The following is a 19,072-nucleotide window of genomic DNA, read 5'->3' as shown; positions in this document are numbered from 1 at the left end:
TCCTGATTTAAGTCCGCGACGAAATTCAAGATAGAATTCTATCTATGATTTTATGCGCCGTATATCTTTTAAAGTATGTGTCTGTGATATAAATCCTACGATGTGTATTCTACTTTCTCAAATATTCTCTGTATGATACGACATGTGAAATAATAAATAAAATTTTATCGCGAACAATAGATCGTCTTGAAACGAGCTTTATAAAATTTTAATTTTTTTTTATAAAGCAATTTGTGCGCAAAAATAAATATCGAGATTGTTATCGGAGAATTGAAGCTCTGGCGATTAGTCTGTATTTTTTGGCTCCGATAAACTATAAATTTCTGATAAATTATAAACGCGCTCTGACACGCACACGTTCTTTGTAGAGATTTTATCATAGTTTGCCATCGCGATATATCCTAGATTTAACTCCTGTTCCTTTCATATCGTTAATATATTTTGATAAATTACATTCTGCCATGTTATGACTTCTTATGAGTTGTTGTGATGTATATATTACTCCTTATTCCATGGATATATACCGAGATACTATATGTACTTGTTATACTTATACATAGGAAATAATGGAAGACAACGTAAAAATGAGGGACATTTTTAACAATTTTATTCGCAATTTTCGTTTCATATTCCGACGTTGATCATCGCAATCATTTTTAGTTCTTTAGATCATTCTTAGTTCTTTTTCAGCTCGTAAAAAATATTTATTAGACTTTTATTTTACTTCGAGACGCGAGAACTCAATCAAATCAATCTCAATTTTACGGAATTTATTCCGATAAAATTTTATTAATATTATTATTTTTCTTTTTAAGTATTTGATTAAATCTTCGTATGAATGCAAACATCAACGCGCTACACTCGAGTGATAATAGCATTAGTAGTGATTAGCGTGCCACGATTGATTCGTTAAACCATTGTAATGCCCTACCCGCAGAAACTATTGTCGAACACTATTTGCTTCTCCACGCGACGCATTATTAATTAATGTCACCGTTATGCGGTATAATAGATGTTACCGTCAGGATTCGCCAGATAGAAGATTTCATTGGACGCAATAAGTGAATGAAATATAGTCGAGCAACGCGAGCAAAACAATACTATAATTGCTGCTTCAATACAATTTGCTTTGTCCAGGATTTTTTTTATTTCCTTATTCCGGCAAAATTATGTAAAGTTATTTAAAAGAACAAAACATATATTTATTATATATATATCTCGTGATATTTACTTAATAATATAACATTAATTCCGTGACTGCAACATAATAATGAGGGAATGATTATTCCAAAATTACTGCAGAATTGATCGTACGCTATTAATTATATATAATTGATAGAATTGTTTATCATCATTGATCATAATGGACGAACATTTTCTCTTCGTAACGAGCGGTTTCAACTATGAACTTTATGCGAAACGCAGCTCGCCGACAATCTTTAGTGACATATAAAATGTAATATTTTCAGATTAACATTAAATATATATATATATACAATATGAAAAAGATTTATTTGCGAAATTACAAGGACGTCATGCGAAAGGAATCCTGCATACGCGCATTTACGTTTGCTTGAATCCCTTACGATGCATCGTACTATTCAAAAAGTTAATCGCTGCTAACGCGAATATTTGAAAAGAGTTTAATGTTATTATTTCAATGTGTGATATATGTGTATATGTGTATATTGTGTGTCTGTTTAAGTGCATTTTAATATTTATGTCAACTTTAAATATCCCTCGCGTTATTTCATGTTTTAGACTGCATGTATATATAAAAATTAATAATAATTGCTTATAAAAAAATAATAGAATATTACAAATAAAAAATAATAAAATATTAAAAATAAAATTCTCAAATATATCTTACACACTTATTAAAGTTAAATTTTTACGATTGATCGAGTTCTTCATCTTGCGATAAGATCAATCAGTCTAATCGGTGACATAAAAATAAAGATAAACGCTGAAATATTTGTTCAACAATTTGCTTGAAAATGATTATAAAAGTTATTTGATAGAAATTATTAACAAATTACGATTATTAATTCTTGATAATTCAAACATACTGCGCTACGTTTAGCCAAGTATGAAACAATTATCTTCTCGACCGATCGCATATTATTCTGTATTTTTAACGCCGTTTTGAAAAAAAGCCACTCTCTCGAAAAATCAAATTTCACGATGCTCATATCTCTCTCGCGTAAATTTTGCCCATAGAGTGATAAAATAATTAACTAGGCATTAATTACTCTCGTTAATTTTCACTCTAGCCACTACCACGTAATGATATATTAATTTCGAGCGTACGTCAACTCGCACATCCGGCGAAGCGGTGCTCGGTTTCGACATCGGCTTTGCTTTGGTCTATGAACGTTATTCGAAGAGAGAAGAAGGAGGGAAGGAGGGAAGGGGGGGAGTGTGCGTTTGGTGGTGAGCTTGAAGAGAAGTTTTTTTTTATGGCTGATTCGCGTCAACCGCAACCTACCTTGCGACGGATTACATTAAATTCATATGACTAAACCAGTCACTTTTACAACTTAAGTCCAAGTCATTTGCATTCTAAATCGCGCACGTGTTATTTTTCGATGCACGTCGTTCCGTCGTTGCTGAACATTCACTTGCGTATGACACATATATACATGTAATTCAATATTTAAAATGTCAAATTATTTCTACGAGATATCGAGAGAAAGAGAGAGAGAGAGAGAGAGAGAGGGAGAGAGAGAGAGACGCGTGGAGAGATGACGTTTCGTCGTCCTATCATTCCGGCAGCGTTACGCGATACGTGAAGTCGATTTTAATCCGTACGCTATCGATATATGTTTCAAATAGCGCGCGTGGAAAATATTCTCTCTCTTTCCCCTCTCGTGCAATTTATTTTTCAAACAAATAAAAAAAAATTATCTTTGCATCATTTATTTTTTTCCTGAAAAAGAGAGCGCGATATAAACTTTCGTTTTAATACACACACGTATACGCTCGTTCTACGCGTATAATTTAAGATCACGATGTAAGAGAAAGTATTTTTATTACAATTTTATATACATTACAATTTTGTACAGTATTAATCGTGTTTATTATCTCTCTCGGTTGAGATACTTTATCACAAACTGATTCTAATATCAAACGTAAGACGAGATAATTCACGTATGTTTTATTTAATCGTCTTCTAGTAAATCATTACATAAGTTAACGAGAGTAAAAAGTTAAACTTCATGTTGATAATAATTCATGAAGATAATGAGATCTCGCGGTGCACGCGATGCGTCTTGGTTTCCGAAGTAGTTAAGGTAAACCATAGAGAGGGAGAGCGTCGGATCGATTTTAAAGCGTTCTACTGCGCGCTGATTTATCGCGCGTGTTTCACTATCATCCGACATCGATTTTTCTTCTTCTACTTCCGGATTAAAAAAAGCGGTACGTATATTCTCCAGTTGCCTGATAATTTTATTTTACACAACGACGAGACATATTCCAATCGCACCGTTTTAAGTGTACCGTCGACATAAAGCTTCCTCGAACGTTTTTTCGTTACGATCAATCTCACAATTCTCCTGGTGATTAATTAAATAAATTGATTGAGTCCCGCCCCGTGCTACATGTATAAAAACGAGGAAACACATGGCGCGTGTTCTAAATCTTGCGTGCAATTAATATAACGTGACACGCATAATACGAGAGAACGCACGTGACGGCCATCTCCTTCATGTACGTTCTAATTATTTTCCGAATTTCTCGCATCAGAAAATCGAGTCCCGTCGACCTCTTCTCATTTCCAACCGAAAAGGAAGAAGAAAAAAACGGGAGAACGTCGGACAGGTGTTGCTCGGACAGAACGTGACGGGAGTAGCTATTAAAATTTCAGAAAGATCATTTCCCCGCACATATGGAAAGCAAAAAAAAAAAGAATTAATATTGAATTAATGTTTCTCGGAAAATGCTTGATTTATTGCAAAGATACAAACCGAACCCGCTCATGTCTCTCGTTGCTAAACTTATCTCACGCGAACGCGAGCTATATACAAGAAAGAGCAAATAGTTTAATAATGTCAGGACAAGAATCCCAAAAGATTTGTTTCAAAAGTTATTAACAAGCTTACGTGAGGATTTTTTTAATGTTGGATTTAACTATTTTCGCTACGAAAGTAATTTAACTATTTTATAGCGGATTATTACTTTGATCATAAGCCTGACTAAAGGCAAACACTATCTATATATCTTCGTTCTTAAGGACTTTTTTATCTCAATAATTCCTCTCAATAATTCCTCGATCTCAACAAACATATTTTTCGAAAAAAAAAAACATAACAAATAAATAAATTACTAAAATAGATAATATGTATCGAAAAAATAAATTTAAAATATTAAAAAATTAAACTCTACGCTGTCGTAATATATATTTTGTTTATAAACTTTATTTGGATGTGCGAATACGCTTAATGCATTTTACATAAATCAGGAATCGACGAAACCGTTTTTTTATTTACACACACACATATATTTCTCTCTTTTCATTTAGATTAGATGCATATAAAATGTTTGTTTACCGATTTATATTCATCTTGCAAATGTATGAGATAAATTTAAAGTACAAATAAGCATCTTTTATACAGCTTCGCTGAGTAATGGTTAAAATAATGATGATAAAAATACAAGTCAGTATTTTCTTTATCTTTTTATCGCCAGATTTTGAAGTTGAGAGAACAATAATAAATTCAATATTCTAATTCTAAAAGAATTATATAAAGTGCCATGAGAAAATTGCTTTTAGATGTTAATAAAAATCACAGATATATATTTCAAGACTGTAAAAATCGTTAATTAGAAAATACATTTGTTTTGCAAATTAAATATACATTGAAGAGATTGGACATTTTATGTTAGCATTATTTCATTTTATTTTTGTCGACTATTGTTCTCTCTCAGTTACAGGATATATTTTTAATCTCAATATTGGATTCTTATATAAATTTTAAATAATATACTATTAATAATTATAAACGTCTGTACTCTATTAATAATTAAACTATGTATATTAATGGCAATTACATACTTTGTCCGCACTGCAATCGCTGTGATGTAATGTTTCTCGTTAAATTATTATTACGACGTTTTTTAATAAGACATTTTACTCTTTTCGTGTCAATAATTTCAAGATATTTTTGATATTACATACACCCACCAATTTTTACGGAAATCACAGAATATTTAATGAGTTAAGATTTGCATTATAATAAAAAGAAATCATCAAATTTTTTTTTCTAATAATAAAAATAAAACCTAGAAAAAGATTATTTATTACCTAGTAAAATATAACTGTACGCATCAAGATTTATTAATTATGTGATTTCAGAATTATATCGTCGATTACCGCCTGTCCGCTCTTTGCAGACACAGAGTAAAGTCTTCAAAGGCGGGATAATGAAAAGGATTAATCTCGTTTCAAAGACTAAATAAGAAGTAGTCGGTTGTTCGCGCAGTTTGATAAACGAATAATAATTATCAAATTCATGCGCGGTTTCCCATTGTTATTACAGAATAGCTCCAAAAAAGGTACAAATTAATAGAAGAAGAATATTCTCTAATGAATCTCAAATTGACTATTTTCTTATAGGAAATCTCGAGCGAGGCTTAATTTTTTAAATTATTTAACTGACTAAATACAATTAAAAAATTTCGTTAAGGAATTAAATTTAATCTCACAAAGAATGAGATACACAACACAATTTTGTACGGTACAGAAAAGTCAAGTAATTGAAAATGGACTTAATTTTAATGGAAAATTATGATACAATTATCTAAAATGAGAAATTTTGATACAATTCTTGTAAAGTTATAACAAGAGTAGACTATAATATAAATTTTGTCACAAATAAGTCAACCAACTAAATTAACTTTATGTAGAAGATAATTGATTTTTAATCAAGATTAGCGTTTTTACATAAATCAAAAATTATTAACAATGAAAAGTATTTTACACATTTTTATTATTTACGATATTAGTTTCTATTAAATAAAACACCTATTTCAATAGAACAATATAAAATGCTATGTAACTGCGAGGAAATCGATCATTAAAGCAATAGCACATCGCGATTCGCGAAATATTATATATTGTAAAAATATCGAAAGGCTAAAGATTTTCATTTTTCGGTGATTTAACAAGCGAATTTTCCGCATGAAAGAATGTATGAAAATACAGTAGAGTTTTTCAATGGAGATATTCAATTTAGATGTCTGTAGGAGTAAGCGAAATGCACATGGAAGGAAGGATAAAATCACCGATTGTGAATTGTGCATTGAAATAAATAACATTTTTTGCCCAGCTCCATGTCATACGCGCTCGAGATTCCGTGCGACAAAATCGCAAAATACTTAAAAAAGAAAAAAGAATAAAAAGAACTTTACTCCATGTGTACGTATGAAAACAATAAATTCGATTAATTTTCAGCAATTTTTTTTCATTTAGAAATGCTTTTAACAAATGGAGATTTGAAAATTTTCTGAATATAAATTTCAGCGTAAATATAGACATCAGTTGATTCCAAGTTTATAATTTTATTTTCGCACGATTTTAATTTAAAACTCGATTATAGAGATGTTTAATATCGAAACTAAAAAGACGACGACAGTTTTTCTAGATTATTATTTATAATCTTTCGTGATTACATTCGCGCTAAGAACAAGCTATCCAAATGTATTGAAGCGTTTCTGCATGCGATGCTATAATGAAAATATTCACTATAATGCTGTCTGACTCATCAACGAAGTGGACAGACTAATGGAGCGTGTAAAATTTAAAAACTCGCATATAAAATCTTCCGCGGAGACGTCTTTTGCTTTGTCTCGTTCGCCAATCTTCGCATTCCAAAAGCGCGAGAATCTTTTCTTATCCTTTGACAGAGAGAGGATGTGCCTTCGCATCGTCAAATAAGATCCGTACGTGAAATTGAAAAGGGAAACGTCACGCATCGCGGACGATCTCGTTAGGATAAAAACCATCGTGCGTCTATATATAAAGAATCTTTAGTGAAGATGGTCCTCTATTTTGTGTAGATTATACATAACAAAACAATCTCCGGCTTCAACGTCCCACATTCCATTGTAATAATATTTGTTAAAACGCTCAGACTTTACAATAGCTCGTACGCGCTCGCTTACGTAACCAACATGATTAATAAAAAGATTTATGTAAACAGTCGTCTCTTGTTATTTTCATTTGTAATAAAAGCTGGAAAATAGCCCCGGTTCTTTCTCCGCACGTGATTTAGAATGTTTAAATGTGAAGTAAATTCAGGAATAAAAGGGATAATAAAAATCAATATCAATATATAAAAAAGAAAAAGATAGATCTAGTTCGGCTACAATATGACTGTAGAAAGACAAAATGAGTTTTTACGAAGAACGTGAAGGGGATTCTTTCTATTATTTTTTCTATTACTTCTAAAAACAATTCTATTCCTAGATAAAATTGAATATAAAAAGAAAATATAAGATTTTTTGTATAATTATGCCTTCTATATCATCGAATATATATGCAAATAAAAGTACGTACGTTAATATACAGAATATTTCGGAGAATATAATCGTAAAAAATATCCTGCGTATATTTTAATTACACAAATTATTTATAGGAGAATGACATTTTTCTGACAGAGAAATGGGACATGCATCACGTCTTAAAAAAATATGTACGAGTTTACGATTGCACAAGACTCAAGATAAAAAGACAATATTTATAAAAATATATTATATTAATTGTTTCTGTATCTAAATTTATTAATATAAATATTTTTATTTATTCAATAACATTTTTTTAATTTGCATATAATATAGTGATTTCTTTCTCATCTAATTTACAAATGTATAATTGTAAATTATACGATATTTTAGCTTTTTTTTAAAATCAATAATCTTGACAATCTTAGTCTTAATATTGTCTTGATAACTAATTAAAAATTTTCTCTTGATCTTGTCTCCAATTTTGAGATAAGACAAGACAATATCATGACTAGTCTTAGTATCTCGTGCAACCTTATACGAGTCTGTCACAGTCAGATTGAAAAAACGTAATCTTGAAAAAATCGATAGACCTTGTTATCACGAAACAAATTTCTAAATTCTTTCTCGCCTTTTCGCTCTTTCGCGTATCTCTCCAAACGCGCGTCTTATTCCGTAAGACATCGACTGACTAATCTACGAAGCTATTCTGCGTCGACATCGACTTTATGTCATAGACATCCGTGGCTCGATATGGGAAAGAATTCTTAATGAAGACGATTCCGGAGCATAATCGCGACAGCAAAAAGGTCCTTTCCATCTCCCGTCGTCTCGACGCGCGAGAGGGTGGCAAAGAGCTAGAGGGATGAACGGGGGCAGGGCAAGAAGAGGACGCTTGCGCCCCATGACCGCGTGGCCGCTTTCGCGCGGCCACCTGTGCGTTTACCCTCTCTCTCTCCCTCATCATCTTTCTCTCTTTCATCCCCCATCGAGGACACAGCGGCTTCCCATATATATAAAGGGTCCCTCGGTATCGCCACACTTCGCATCATTACCGCCGTAACGTGCGAGCCACTCAATCACCGCTCGTCATCTGAGACTATAGTTCAAGAATTCGAACGCGGTGAGTTCGACGATTTATTTCGCTCTTTCCTATTCTATCCTGTAGTTTCATCTCTTTTTTCAAGACAGACACCTATATGCGCTCCTACTGCTCTTGAGTCTGCATCCCGTGCGTTTAAGAAATACAAATATCTCATGTGTGAAAAATATGTGTTTTTTTATATTTATAAATTAATGCACGTACACGCGTTTTAGATACATGTCCTTTTTTTTTGGGGAGAAGCTAAAGAATCATAATATGTGTGTCGCAATAATGAACTTGAAAACACGCATTGAATTATATTATTCTTTTACGTGACTCAATGATGGTGCGTAATCATTGCAAGATTAATGAATTTTAAGTTGAATTTAACTTTTCAGTATTAAAACAATTCTGTATGTTTTAGAAAATTTTGTATCTTATTATATGATATAAAAATTTAGAAAAAGACTGTGAAATACATATTTAAAGTTTTCAGAGATATAACACTCGATTGATATATAAACAAGATAGACATTTAATTTAAGCGTTTGGAGACAATTTTATATAGTTTATAAATATAAAGTTATAAATGTCATCGCGATAAAAATATTTAATAATTACCCATACAGCACAGGACATTGCAGCAACATTTGCAACATTGCCGCAATGTTCCTACAATGTTGCAATGTTGTTACAACGTTCTGTGCTGTATGGGTAATAACGGCATACTTATTAAGAATATTTACATTAAAAACAAATGTTATATCTTTACTTAGTTGTCGCCATTTTTTTCTCTCTCTATATATTTTAAAAAATCTGCTATTGAAATCTAGATTAAAAGTAGCAAAGTAGCGTAACTATTGCCTAGATACGTCCGATCGATAGCAATTTAAACAAAAAAAGCTTTTCTACTCGCTATAAAAATTGAGTATGCTGTTTTTATGATTATGATGTACGTAATCCATTGAAAATATATTGGTCAGGCAATCATTATCCTTTTTTATCGCAACATAATGGGTGATAAATTATTAACGTAGGTCAAAGGTATAAAACAGAGGACAAAGAAAGATTGATATCCTGTAGCTGGATTATACAGGCTACACGATTGGCTGGATATTTGCAAATTGCAGAATGATTTGATTAAATCTGTGTAATTATTTTCAATACACACACATATACACGCGTTATGTTACTGTATATTGTGTAGATTACACGTGTTTAACGTGATATAAAACGTTATTGCTGATTTAAATTTAAGCTTTATTATGATATTATTGTCATACATATAATAATATAACAATTTCAATTTCCAATATTTCATTTATTTGATACGATTCTTTGTAGACTCAAAATAAAATTTCAAAAAAGAAATGTTTAGGACCACTTACACGAATATTACACATGAAACAACAAACTTGAATAAAAACAATTAATTATAAGGATTTTGGGCGAACGGAAGTATTTTTTGCAGTCAATCATAAGATAATTTTAAATAGAAAATTTTAAAATTTTGCCATCTGTATATTATTATTTTCACTATTTCTTTAATGACTATACTTCATTTTTTAAACAAAATATCAGTTTTAATTTTTTATGCATCTTGTCATTTTTTTCTCTATCATGCTATTATGCAACTCACGAATTATATTATAAAAGTAAATTTAATATTTTAACATTTAATTTTCAAATAAATTTTAAATAAAATGTGTGTACAAATTTTCTTATTTTCTTTCTCTTCTTCTATGGAATATTTATTTTCACAAATAACAAGAGTCGCAAAAATTTACAAATCCGCTTTTCGTATGCGTAGAAAGTAGTTTCTGTTATACGTTCATGTTTTATCAAACTTCTCGACCGAGAAATGCGCGTGTAGAGACACACACTCCACTGACAATGAGTGTTAAATACCGATTCCATTGTGCGACTAAAATTCATTTAACTTACACGTCACCTCCGGCGCGTATACGTCGTGGGCACCCGATGTAATCAAAGTCACCCGGTGTAAGCGAGTAGCTTGAAAATTTAACGGGACAGTAAGTAATTGTAGAAAGCTGAAATATCAATACCCCGTAGATATACGAAGTATTCATTGCACGAGCGAAAAATTTCTTGAGACGCTCGAGAGAAGAGCTTTTAAAATTTAATTCCGCCATGTACCCCAAATCAATAACCCGATAAAATCGATTTATCTCGTTATTGCGCAACAAGTTATGCTCCTTGCCTTCTTATTGTACGCTTATTAAGACGTTTGATTAATGATTAATTAATGCAGGGAACAATTATCGCGATCGTCACGCGGAGACCGGATTACGACAGTGATAAAATAATCGATTTTTTTTATCGCGATATGCTTTACTTGCTTGGTTACCGATACTGATTATACAACAAAAATTTAATTACCTCTTCCTGGAAGGCTGGCAAGTAAATATATTAAAAGACTTGTAAGTGGTATTACACACATACAAAGTATCTGCACAGGCAAAGGATAGTCGGTGAAGGAAAAATATCATTGCACTATCTTAAGGTACCCGTAAATTATTTACGTTCTTTAAAAGCCTGCACATCCCGAGTAGGATGGGCAATTATTGCAATTATTATTCTAGGAAGCACGACAAGCAAATTGCCCTTAATTAAGATTGAGGAATGTGTTGAATATTTTTCTAAGCTAGTGTCATCTGTTAAGAAGCTTTGGAATTTTCAGATCACCGTTTAATCTGTTTGCTCGTTAACAATAATAAGAAGAGAATTTTTAATATGTAAATATTTTTTAGTGTTTAAAAATTGTGTCAAATTAATTTTAATTCAAAACATATTTAAAAGATACACATTTCTAGGAAGTCTTTAAAATATCCAAGAATTTCGAAGAGAGATTTACAATTCTTATCTATTTTTTCTTTCATTCTCTACAGAAACTCGGCTTTTTAAGAATCATACTGTTTTAACGGGAGCTTAATTAAAATCGTGGTTATTGAGATTACATTCAATGAAAACTCATTTGAAATTGAATTTGCGAAACAATAACGCGCTATTAAATTTTCAATAAAGACAAATTGTCTTCAAATTTATCGCAATATATGCGAAGATTTAAAATCTTATGAAATAATCTGTGTATATATGAAATCGTTATACAGCTGAGAAACGCATTTACGCGTTATAAATCAATTATGCATAAGCGTGTATTATATCTGTCCGATACATATGTGTACATACGTTCAATATCGAATATCATGAAGCGATTATACGGATTTATCCCGATAAATGCGGTGTGAGTAATCAATATGTCATATGTTATAACGCGCCCATACAATTGGCAATGAATTGAGATCGACAACTTGGGATCCATCGTATATACCACGACAGTTAGAACTGCAGCGACGCAAATTACATTGATCTCTGCATGGTAATAGTCGTATAAAATTGAAAAAATATCCATTTTACGAAAATACTTGAAATGAAAAAATATGCCAAATACATTGAATATATATTGAATCTCAAATATTGTAAAAAATTTTTTTTGAATTTTTATGTCGTTTATTTAAATATATAGTTCTGATTGCGTAAATAAATTTATAATAAATGGTTTTAAAATTCACAAATGCAACAAGAGTTTTTTACAAATGCATAAAATAGAAAACAAATATCACAATATTTTCGTTATTTTTCTTTTGTGCGATTCTCTCGCTTGTGGAAAAATGAAAATATAACATTGCGTAATTTATTCATAATATAATCTGTATTCTTGAATAGAAAAACTCGTAATCTTCTCTTTAGATGAGTTGCAATATTGTTTGAATGTTAATAGTCTTTACATTAATAATCTGAGAATTTGTAATGAAACTTCAGAGAGCGACAAGGGAATGAAAGTTACATTTGCATTAATGTAATTTTTATCTTAAGTAAATTAAACGTAATATTCATACATTTGCCGTTGTGATTAAAAATAAGGATAAAGAAAAAAAGGAAACTTTAGAGCAACGTCATATTTGTCGATGACGAAACGAAGAGGGATAAATCGTTAGGTTTGGGATAATTTATTTATGCAAATATGCAGGTAGCATCTCCGGAATTTCATATCTCATTAGCTTATGCATAAATTTCACGATCGAATATGCATCGGCATCGGCACAGGTGTTACATATGTGTGAGGACCTCTTGTCCCGCGGTCGCGCATTAATGAGGGTTGTACCTCTGGATTACAGTGCGTAAGCACATTGTAATATAGATCCGCGACCTCTGTATATATGTAATATATCCTCATTCTGAGTCACGTTATATAATTTTATTATAGTGCGCGAAATGTCTGGAAATAATTTCCATGCGGGGATGTCGTGTACGTTCACGCGACATCGTTAACAAATGTGTCATCCAATCTAATGTCGCGGCAAGGAAAAATTAACAGACGTATTTGTACTTAATTCTACAGCCGCGTAATCCGTGCACGTCGTTTCACGGTAGACGCGACCAGCCTCTAAGAAGGATCATAATTATAATTCGATGAATTATTCAGGAAGCGCGGGATCGATGGGGCTGATGGTTTTTTTTTTTTCTACTTTTTGTCACACTCTCGAGACATTACACAATATAAATATTATAGTAAGATAGCTGACTAGGTATACCGGGTACATAGAAATATGTGTGGCTTGTTAATATTTTATCTTTGATGACACCGATAACGTGACCTCTTGTGAATCGAGGGCGTGGGTGCACTTCAATTCATGCTCTAAAATGAGTTAATAGATTTTCTCGATAAAATTATGTTCTTGAAGTATTATTTCTTATCTGTTAATAAAAAAACTACCAATATTCGTCCTATGCCAGAAATTAATCAATGACGACGTATAAGCTGACGATGAAAAATTGTCCTGAACTTTTGATAAAAATTTAAAACATTATAAAAAAATAGTATACACACTATATTAATTAAAATCGAAAAAATCTTTCGATAAACGATGTAATTTACGAATTATGTATTTCCGCAAGTATCGAATAATTTTTCAGTCTTTCGAGACTGAATATCGATTTCAATAAAAAAAATATAAAAAATCATTATATACACATACAGCGTATAAATTGTTTTCTCGTAAAATATTTACTTTTTTAAAAGTATTTACAGATTAATGTTCCATTATAACGTGCAACTATAATTTTTACATTATTCATTAATTTCATTTTATTTTCTCTCGTTGCAATTTAATATTTCTCTTAAAAATAAAAATAACGAAAGGAGCATTAAAAAAAAAAAAAAAAAGAACGCAGTGATCCGCAAAAGATAAAAGATCTAACATTTATAATAGTTATGCAAATATATTTTTATGCATCATATTTTTTCTTCTTATTCTAATTTTAATTTCCGATAAATAGCTTCATTCAGAAACAAATGATTCAATTGTAAGAACTCACATAAGAAAACTACTTTACGTTAAAATATATATAAGCACAATAAAATAATTCAAATTTATAGTATATCTACATAATGTAGATTTGTGTACATATTAACGTAATAAGAGAGGCGAATTAACCGAGTGACTCTGGAACGAGTTATATTTCGGTGGCTCTTTACGATAGACAGGAAGATGATTTAGTGAAATGTTCTTCGCGATAAAATTATTACAACGACACACTTGGGGATTTTGCGCTTCTAAAGGCAACGTTTCTTGTACCGGCGATGTTATTCAACGGCAAAGTCCGTACTCGACGAATGTTACCGTAGGCGATCTTGAATTTATCTTTCCTCATTTATCAAACGTTCGCGATATCATTGTGTCAAGAAGGGTTGTATAATTTTTGTAGACGCAAAGTGCAAGAAGATCTCCCTATAGAGTGAAACGAAATTATACGCACTGCATTTTATCGCGTTGCGTTCAAATTATGAATAGATATTCGATCTTTTATTCTCACAGCGTAAAAAACCCTTCATTGCGCGATTAGATAACACGGTTTATACATATGCGCGTATCCTCGATACATTGAAAAGCTCGTTAGATTAGGCGAAATCAACCGTAGAGAATAAATGGGAATCCGCTTTGCTTGATTGCAGAGAATATGAGCGCCATGTACGCTAAACGCTGCGCCGCCCTCGTTCTTCTCGTCGTGACAGTCGGCCTCGTAAACGCTACCGAGAATTACATGGATTACGGAGGTGAGTATTACACGTTTCCCGAATAAAATTTTAAAATTCTTGAAATTTTCAAGTTTCAGATTTTTATTTCTAATCGATGCAATTGCATAATCGCGAGAAACTCTCTCCTCCCTCTCCTCCCTCTTTCATCAAACATTAATATCGATTGCTGATTATGATTAATTAAAAATCAATTATTGATAAACTCGTATTGTTTAATTATTTGGTATTTTTACATCCTTTCTCCTTTCTTATAATTAATTTTAAAATTAATTCGCCGGTGCAAAAAAAAAAATGGATCATCAAATTATTGTTGGCAAAAGACTTTGCATTTTTCAAATCGATCTTACTAAAACTGATACGACGCGTTAGGTAATTTTATTCGCATTATACATCTAAGTATTGAGGACTATGTACCTATGGATTATAGCGTCATTTATGAAATAAGCTTCTTATATCTTCGTTGAAACTTGTTTGAAATATCTCGTTTGACAAATCCGCGACATACTGCTCAATTCTTATAATATTTCTCGCTTCCCCGATATAACTCCGTGTATTTCTAAGCTATTTCCTCGCTGTGCTGTAAGTCCCATTAAAGTTTTACTCTCACTTGGCATGATAACGCGTTTTGTATTCCATTACCGGTAATGCCACGTATCAACGCGAGACCGTCGCCAACTTCGTCTACCACTACAATAATTAATGATCGCAGAGGATGACTTATTAAGAGCCACCGGCTTCTAGAGATGATTATAGAAGAACATAAGTCTAATTAAATCTTCCGTCATATTGTACTCGTTAATAGATCTCGTTATATTTACAGGAGATTATCTTTTCATCTTCACGTATATCTGTAGAATAATTTACTCAGTAATTTATATATCATAATGCGTAGAGTATCTCACAATTCGCGACCGTAGTTGACACATATTCACCGACCTATATAAAGTAAATTGTTGTAAAATAAAATGTTAAGAGATATAAATAGAGAGAGTTTCACGATTAAAAATGAAAGACATTTAGCGAGAGATAAAGCTTAATCAAAATAATGCGAGACACTTTAACGACAGATTAATAAAATTAAATATTAAATAATCATAAGTGAAAAACTTGTGCAATAAAATTCGAGAAAATTCAAGCAACAAAATTTAAAGAATTAAGAAGTTTTACACAGAGACATATTTCGGAAAAAAATAAAAACTTGAATAATCTTGATTAAACTCAAAGGGAAGGAGGATGCTTATTCAAAAAAAATAAAATATTACTTAAATTAATAGAAATAATTTTCTACGAATTTCTGCGAATCGAACGTTAAACATGAGTATGGGAACACAATTCCTCACTCGAAGCATTCATTTAGTCTTGTTTATTGACAGAAACGCGGTTACTATCCAAATGATTAGAGATTGAATATTATTCGCGTCGCGCACAAAAGATAGACCTCGTTATGGTCCGACATTGATCGCCCCCACGTGTCACTCTGCCCCAAATGCCGCGCGCGATCAGTCAAAATCTCTCCATTCAATAAAATCTGCTCGTAAGAAGATCGTGTTTCTGTCGCGCAACAATCTCTCTCGTCACGACATCGCCGTTTTCAGACGAGTTATCGGTTGGGATCTTTTTGTCGCACATAGGCATTTATGATCGATACGTTTCAATCGTGTGACGGACTCATGCATGGACGAATCCAAATACGCGGTTTTTTTTTTTTCCCCGGTAAAAGCGCTCGATCGAGCAGCACAAACTTTGATATTAGTTCCGGTCGGTTGTATATAGTTTAATATATACACGTATTTCGATTAATCATTTCTTTTTTTTTTTTGAATATTTAAAGAAGAAAAGCGTCAGTTTTATTCTCGAAACGATATATTCCGTAGTTTCAATGTATTATTTATCGAAAGCGCGTTAGAAAATTATACAGCCTATTTATACAGCCAAGTAAGAGCAGGCTGTTTAGTTCCACGAAGATAAAATTTTACGTAACACGATCATGCGCATTATATATGCAGAAAAGGCAATGATAGCGTTACAATAGTCAACAGGTGTGTTGAATGGCCTTATCTACATTTAAACTCGCGCGTGCTGTCGATTTTATTTTTCTTATATTAATTCGCAAAATATTGTAATTTTGCGATAGATTCTTCTCTGGTATTTTTTTTTTTTTTTTTTTTTTTTTTTTTTTTTGTTTTTTTTTTTTTTTTTTTTGTTTTTGCATTCTGTTTCGCGAGAAACTACTGTGGTCGATTGTATGCACGAGCGTTGCGGTTTTCGATGAAAAACCGCATATGTTTTACATCGCGCTCTCGAATTTTTATCACGCAAGTTTTTCACAAAGTTCAAAAGTGCCCGTCCAATCGGAAAATGGTTATCTATTTGCCTTTGTGGGATATCGAAACGTGCGGGAAAATTCCATCGTCTGTATTCTCGCAAGGTCGACACATATTGTTAATATACATATATATATAAACGCCGCTTTTTACCTCCGTAGCTTTTATCAAAACGTTATCCGAAAATAACTGAAAATACATATGTCCATTTTTTTGTTACATAAAAATACGTAGTTTCAAAATTTGCAACTCTCGATATTTTAATAAAATAAAACGACAAATAAAAATTAACGGCAAAGCTCATCGTTTCAAATTTCAGATCTCATTCTCTTTTAAAAAATTTACGAGAAATTATTCTGTCTCTATAATCTCGAAGAGATCACTTTTTAAAGGGTGATATTGATACTATATAATAAAAACGCCAATACTTCTGAATGTAATGATACGTCGGGTAACGTTACCATCGTCGATGAAACATTTTTTTTTTTTTTTTTTTTTTTCATAAGACGATTCTATGCGAACTAATAAAAGTAAATAATCGTTATAACGATAGTGTACGCATTATATACGATAGTATAGCTGTATAAACGCCCACCAATTCGTATGGCTGTACGCTTTTATACGGAGAACGCTACTTATCGTAAAGCGTTTTAATATCGCATAAAACGGATGTACTTATAAAAAGCGTCATACTTTCTCTCCATTTTCGCATAAAAAATGAAGGCGCTCGCACTTGATTTACATTTTTCTGAAAGAAGACGTGACACCTGCATATCGTGGGAAAAGATCGCATGGTTTATCGACGATAAACATTTTTTATTTTCAAAATTGTAAGATAGATATCGTAACGCAAATATTGATCAAAACGGAGTCTGTTAACGTCTTTAAAACACGCTGTTAATTTCCAAGACATAATTAAAGTATGACAACTGTTGATTGATCTCTCGATAATAGAAAAAGATTCGATGACGAATCTCGATGAAAATTCGTTCGCAGTAGGATAATAGTAATCGAAACATGATAGAAACGTGATGTGATAACCGATATATGCGAGTTTAAATTCTGGCAAAGATTGGCAAAACGGGATTCGCGCATGCATTATATTGACATTGTTCACGATATCGCGAGAAAAAGACAGGACATGTTACCTCGTCATTCATCTCATTCAATGGAAAATCGGCGATTGTATATATGTTGCAGAAGAGATGGCGGAGAAAACGCCTGCGGACAACATCCACGAGTTCTACAGGCTTCTGCTGCAACGCAATGCGCTGGATAACGCTGGCTTTGGCGGCATCCCGTTGGAGCACCTGATGATCCGCAAGTCGCAGCGATCTCCATCGCTGCGTCTTCGATTCGGTCGTTCCGGACCGCACGTCTCCGTAAGTTCTTATTGTTTTTTTGTGTCGAGAGATCCACGATCTCGCCAGGCTTCTGCTGCAACGCAATGCGCTGGATAACGCTGGCTTTGGCGGCATCCCGTTGGAGCACCTGATGATCCGCAAGTCGCAGCGATCTCCATCGCTGCGTCTTCGATTCGGTCGTTCCGGACCGCACGTCTCCGTAAGTTCTTATTGTTTTTTTTGTGTCGAGAGATCCACGATCTCGTATAAGTGTGTCTTTATAAAAGTAAAACTTTGCACCTTTAAAATGAATCAGTGAAAATGTCACTGATCGAAGCGGCGATGCAAGATGTCACCGAAGATCAACGAATATTTCACTAATCTTCAATGAAAACACTTACACTTTGCTCGTCCGTCGTATGTCTCACTGATATGGCAGTAAGATTTCACTGAAATGTCAGTAATAATCGTACATATTTGCCAGATGTAGTTTTTAAAGCCTTTTTTTATTCATTTTAAATTTTTGGCGATTTTTTGGGGAGAAGCTCCTAAATTTATTTCATATGTAATATAATTATATATATAGGATGCATTTTTTTTAAATATCACTGATTCAAACAATCATTATCACTATAATTAATTCTTTCAATGAGCTTTCACTTTAATTTACATTACAGAGTGCTATAATTATTTCTAA

At 32.4% G+C, this 19,072-nt stretch overlaps 1 protein-coding gene across 1 annotated transcript in view; it reads left to right on the top strand.

The window, feature by feature from the left end:
* Window positions 1-8,520: 8,520 nt before the first annotated feature.
* Window positions 8,521-19,072, top strand: part of LOC115243947 (short neuropeptide F) — an 18,642-nt gene continuing 8,090 nt past the window's right edge. Inside the window, exons 1-3 of the mRNA XM_029821262.1 lie at window positions 8,521-8,626; window positions 14,625-14,726; window positions 18,233-18,414. Of these exons, the coding sequence (XP_029677122.1) occupies window positions 14,630-14,726; window positions 18,233-18,414 (279 nt within the window). The 5' untranslated portion in view covers window positions 8,521-8,626; window positions 14,625-14,629. The remainder of the gene's footprint in view (window positions 8,627-14,624; window positions 14,727-18,232; window positions 18,415-19,072) is intronic.

This window comes from Formica exsecta, unplaced genomic scaffold (genome assembly GCF_003651465.1).
Source record: "Formica exsecta isolate Colony F162 unplaced genomic scaffold, ASM365146v1 scaffold768, whole genome shotgun sequence".
In the NCBI taxonomy this organism is placed as follows: Eukaryota; Metazoa; Arthropoda; class Insecta; order Hymenoptera; family Formicidae; genus Formica; species Formica exsecta.
This window is presented reverse-complemented; position numbering and strand designations above follow the sequence as displayed.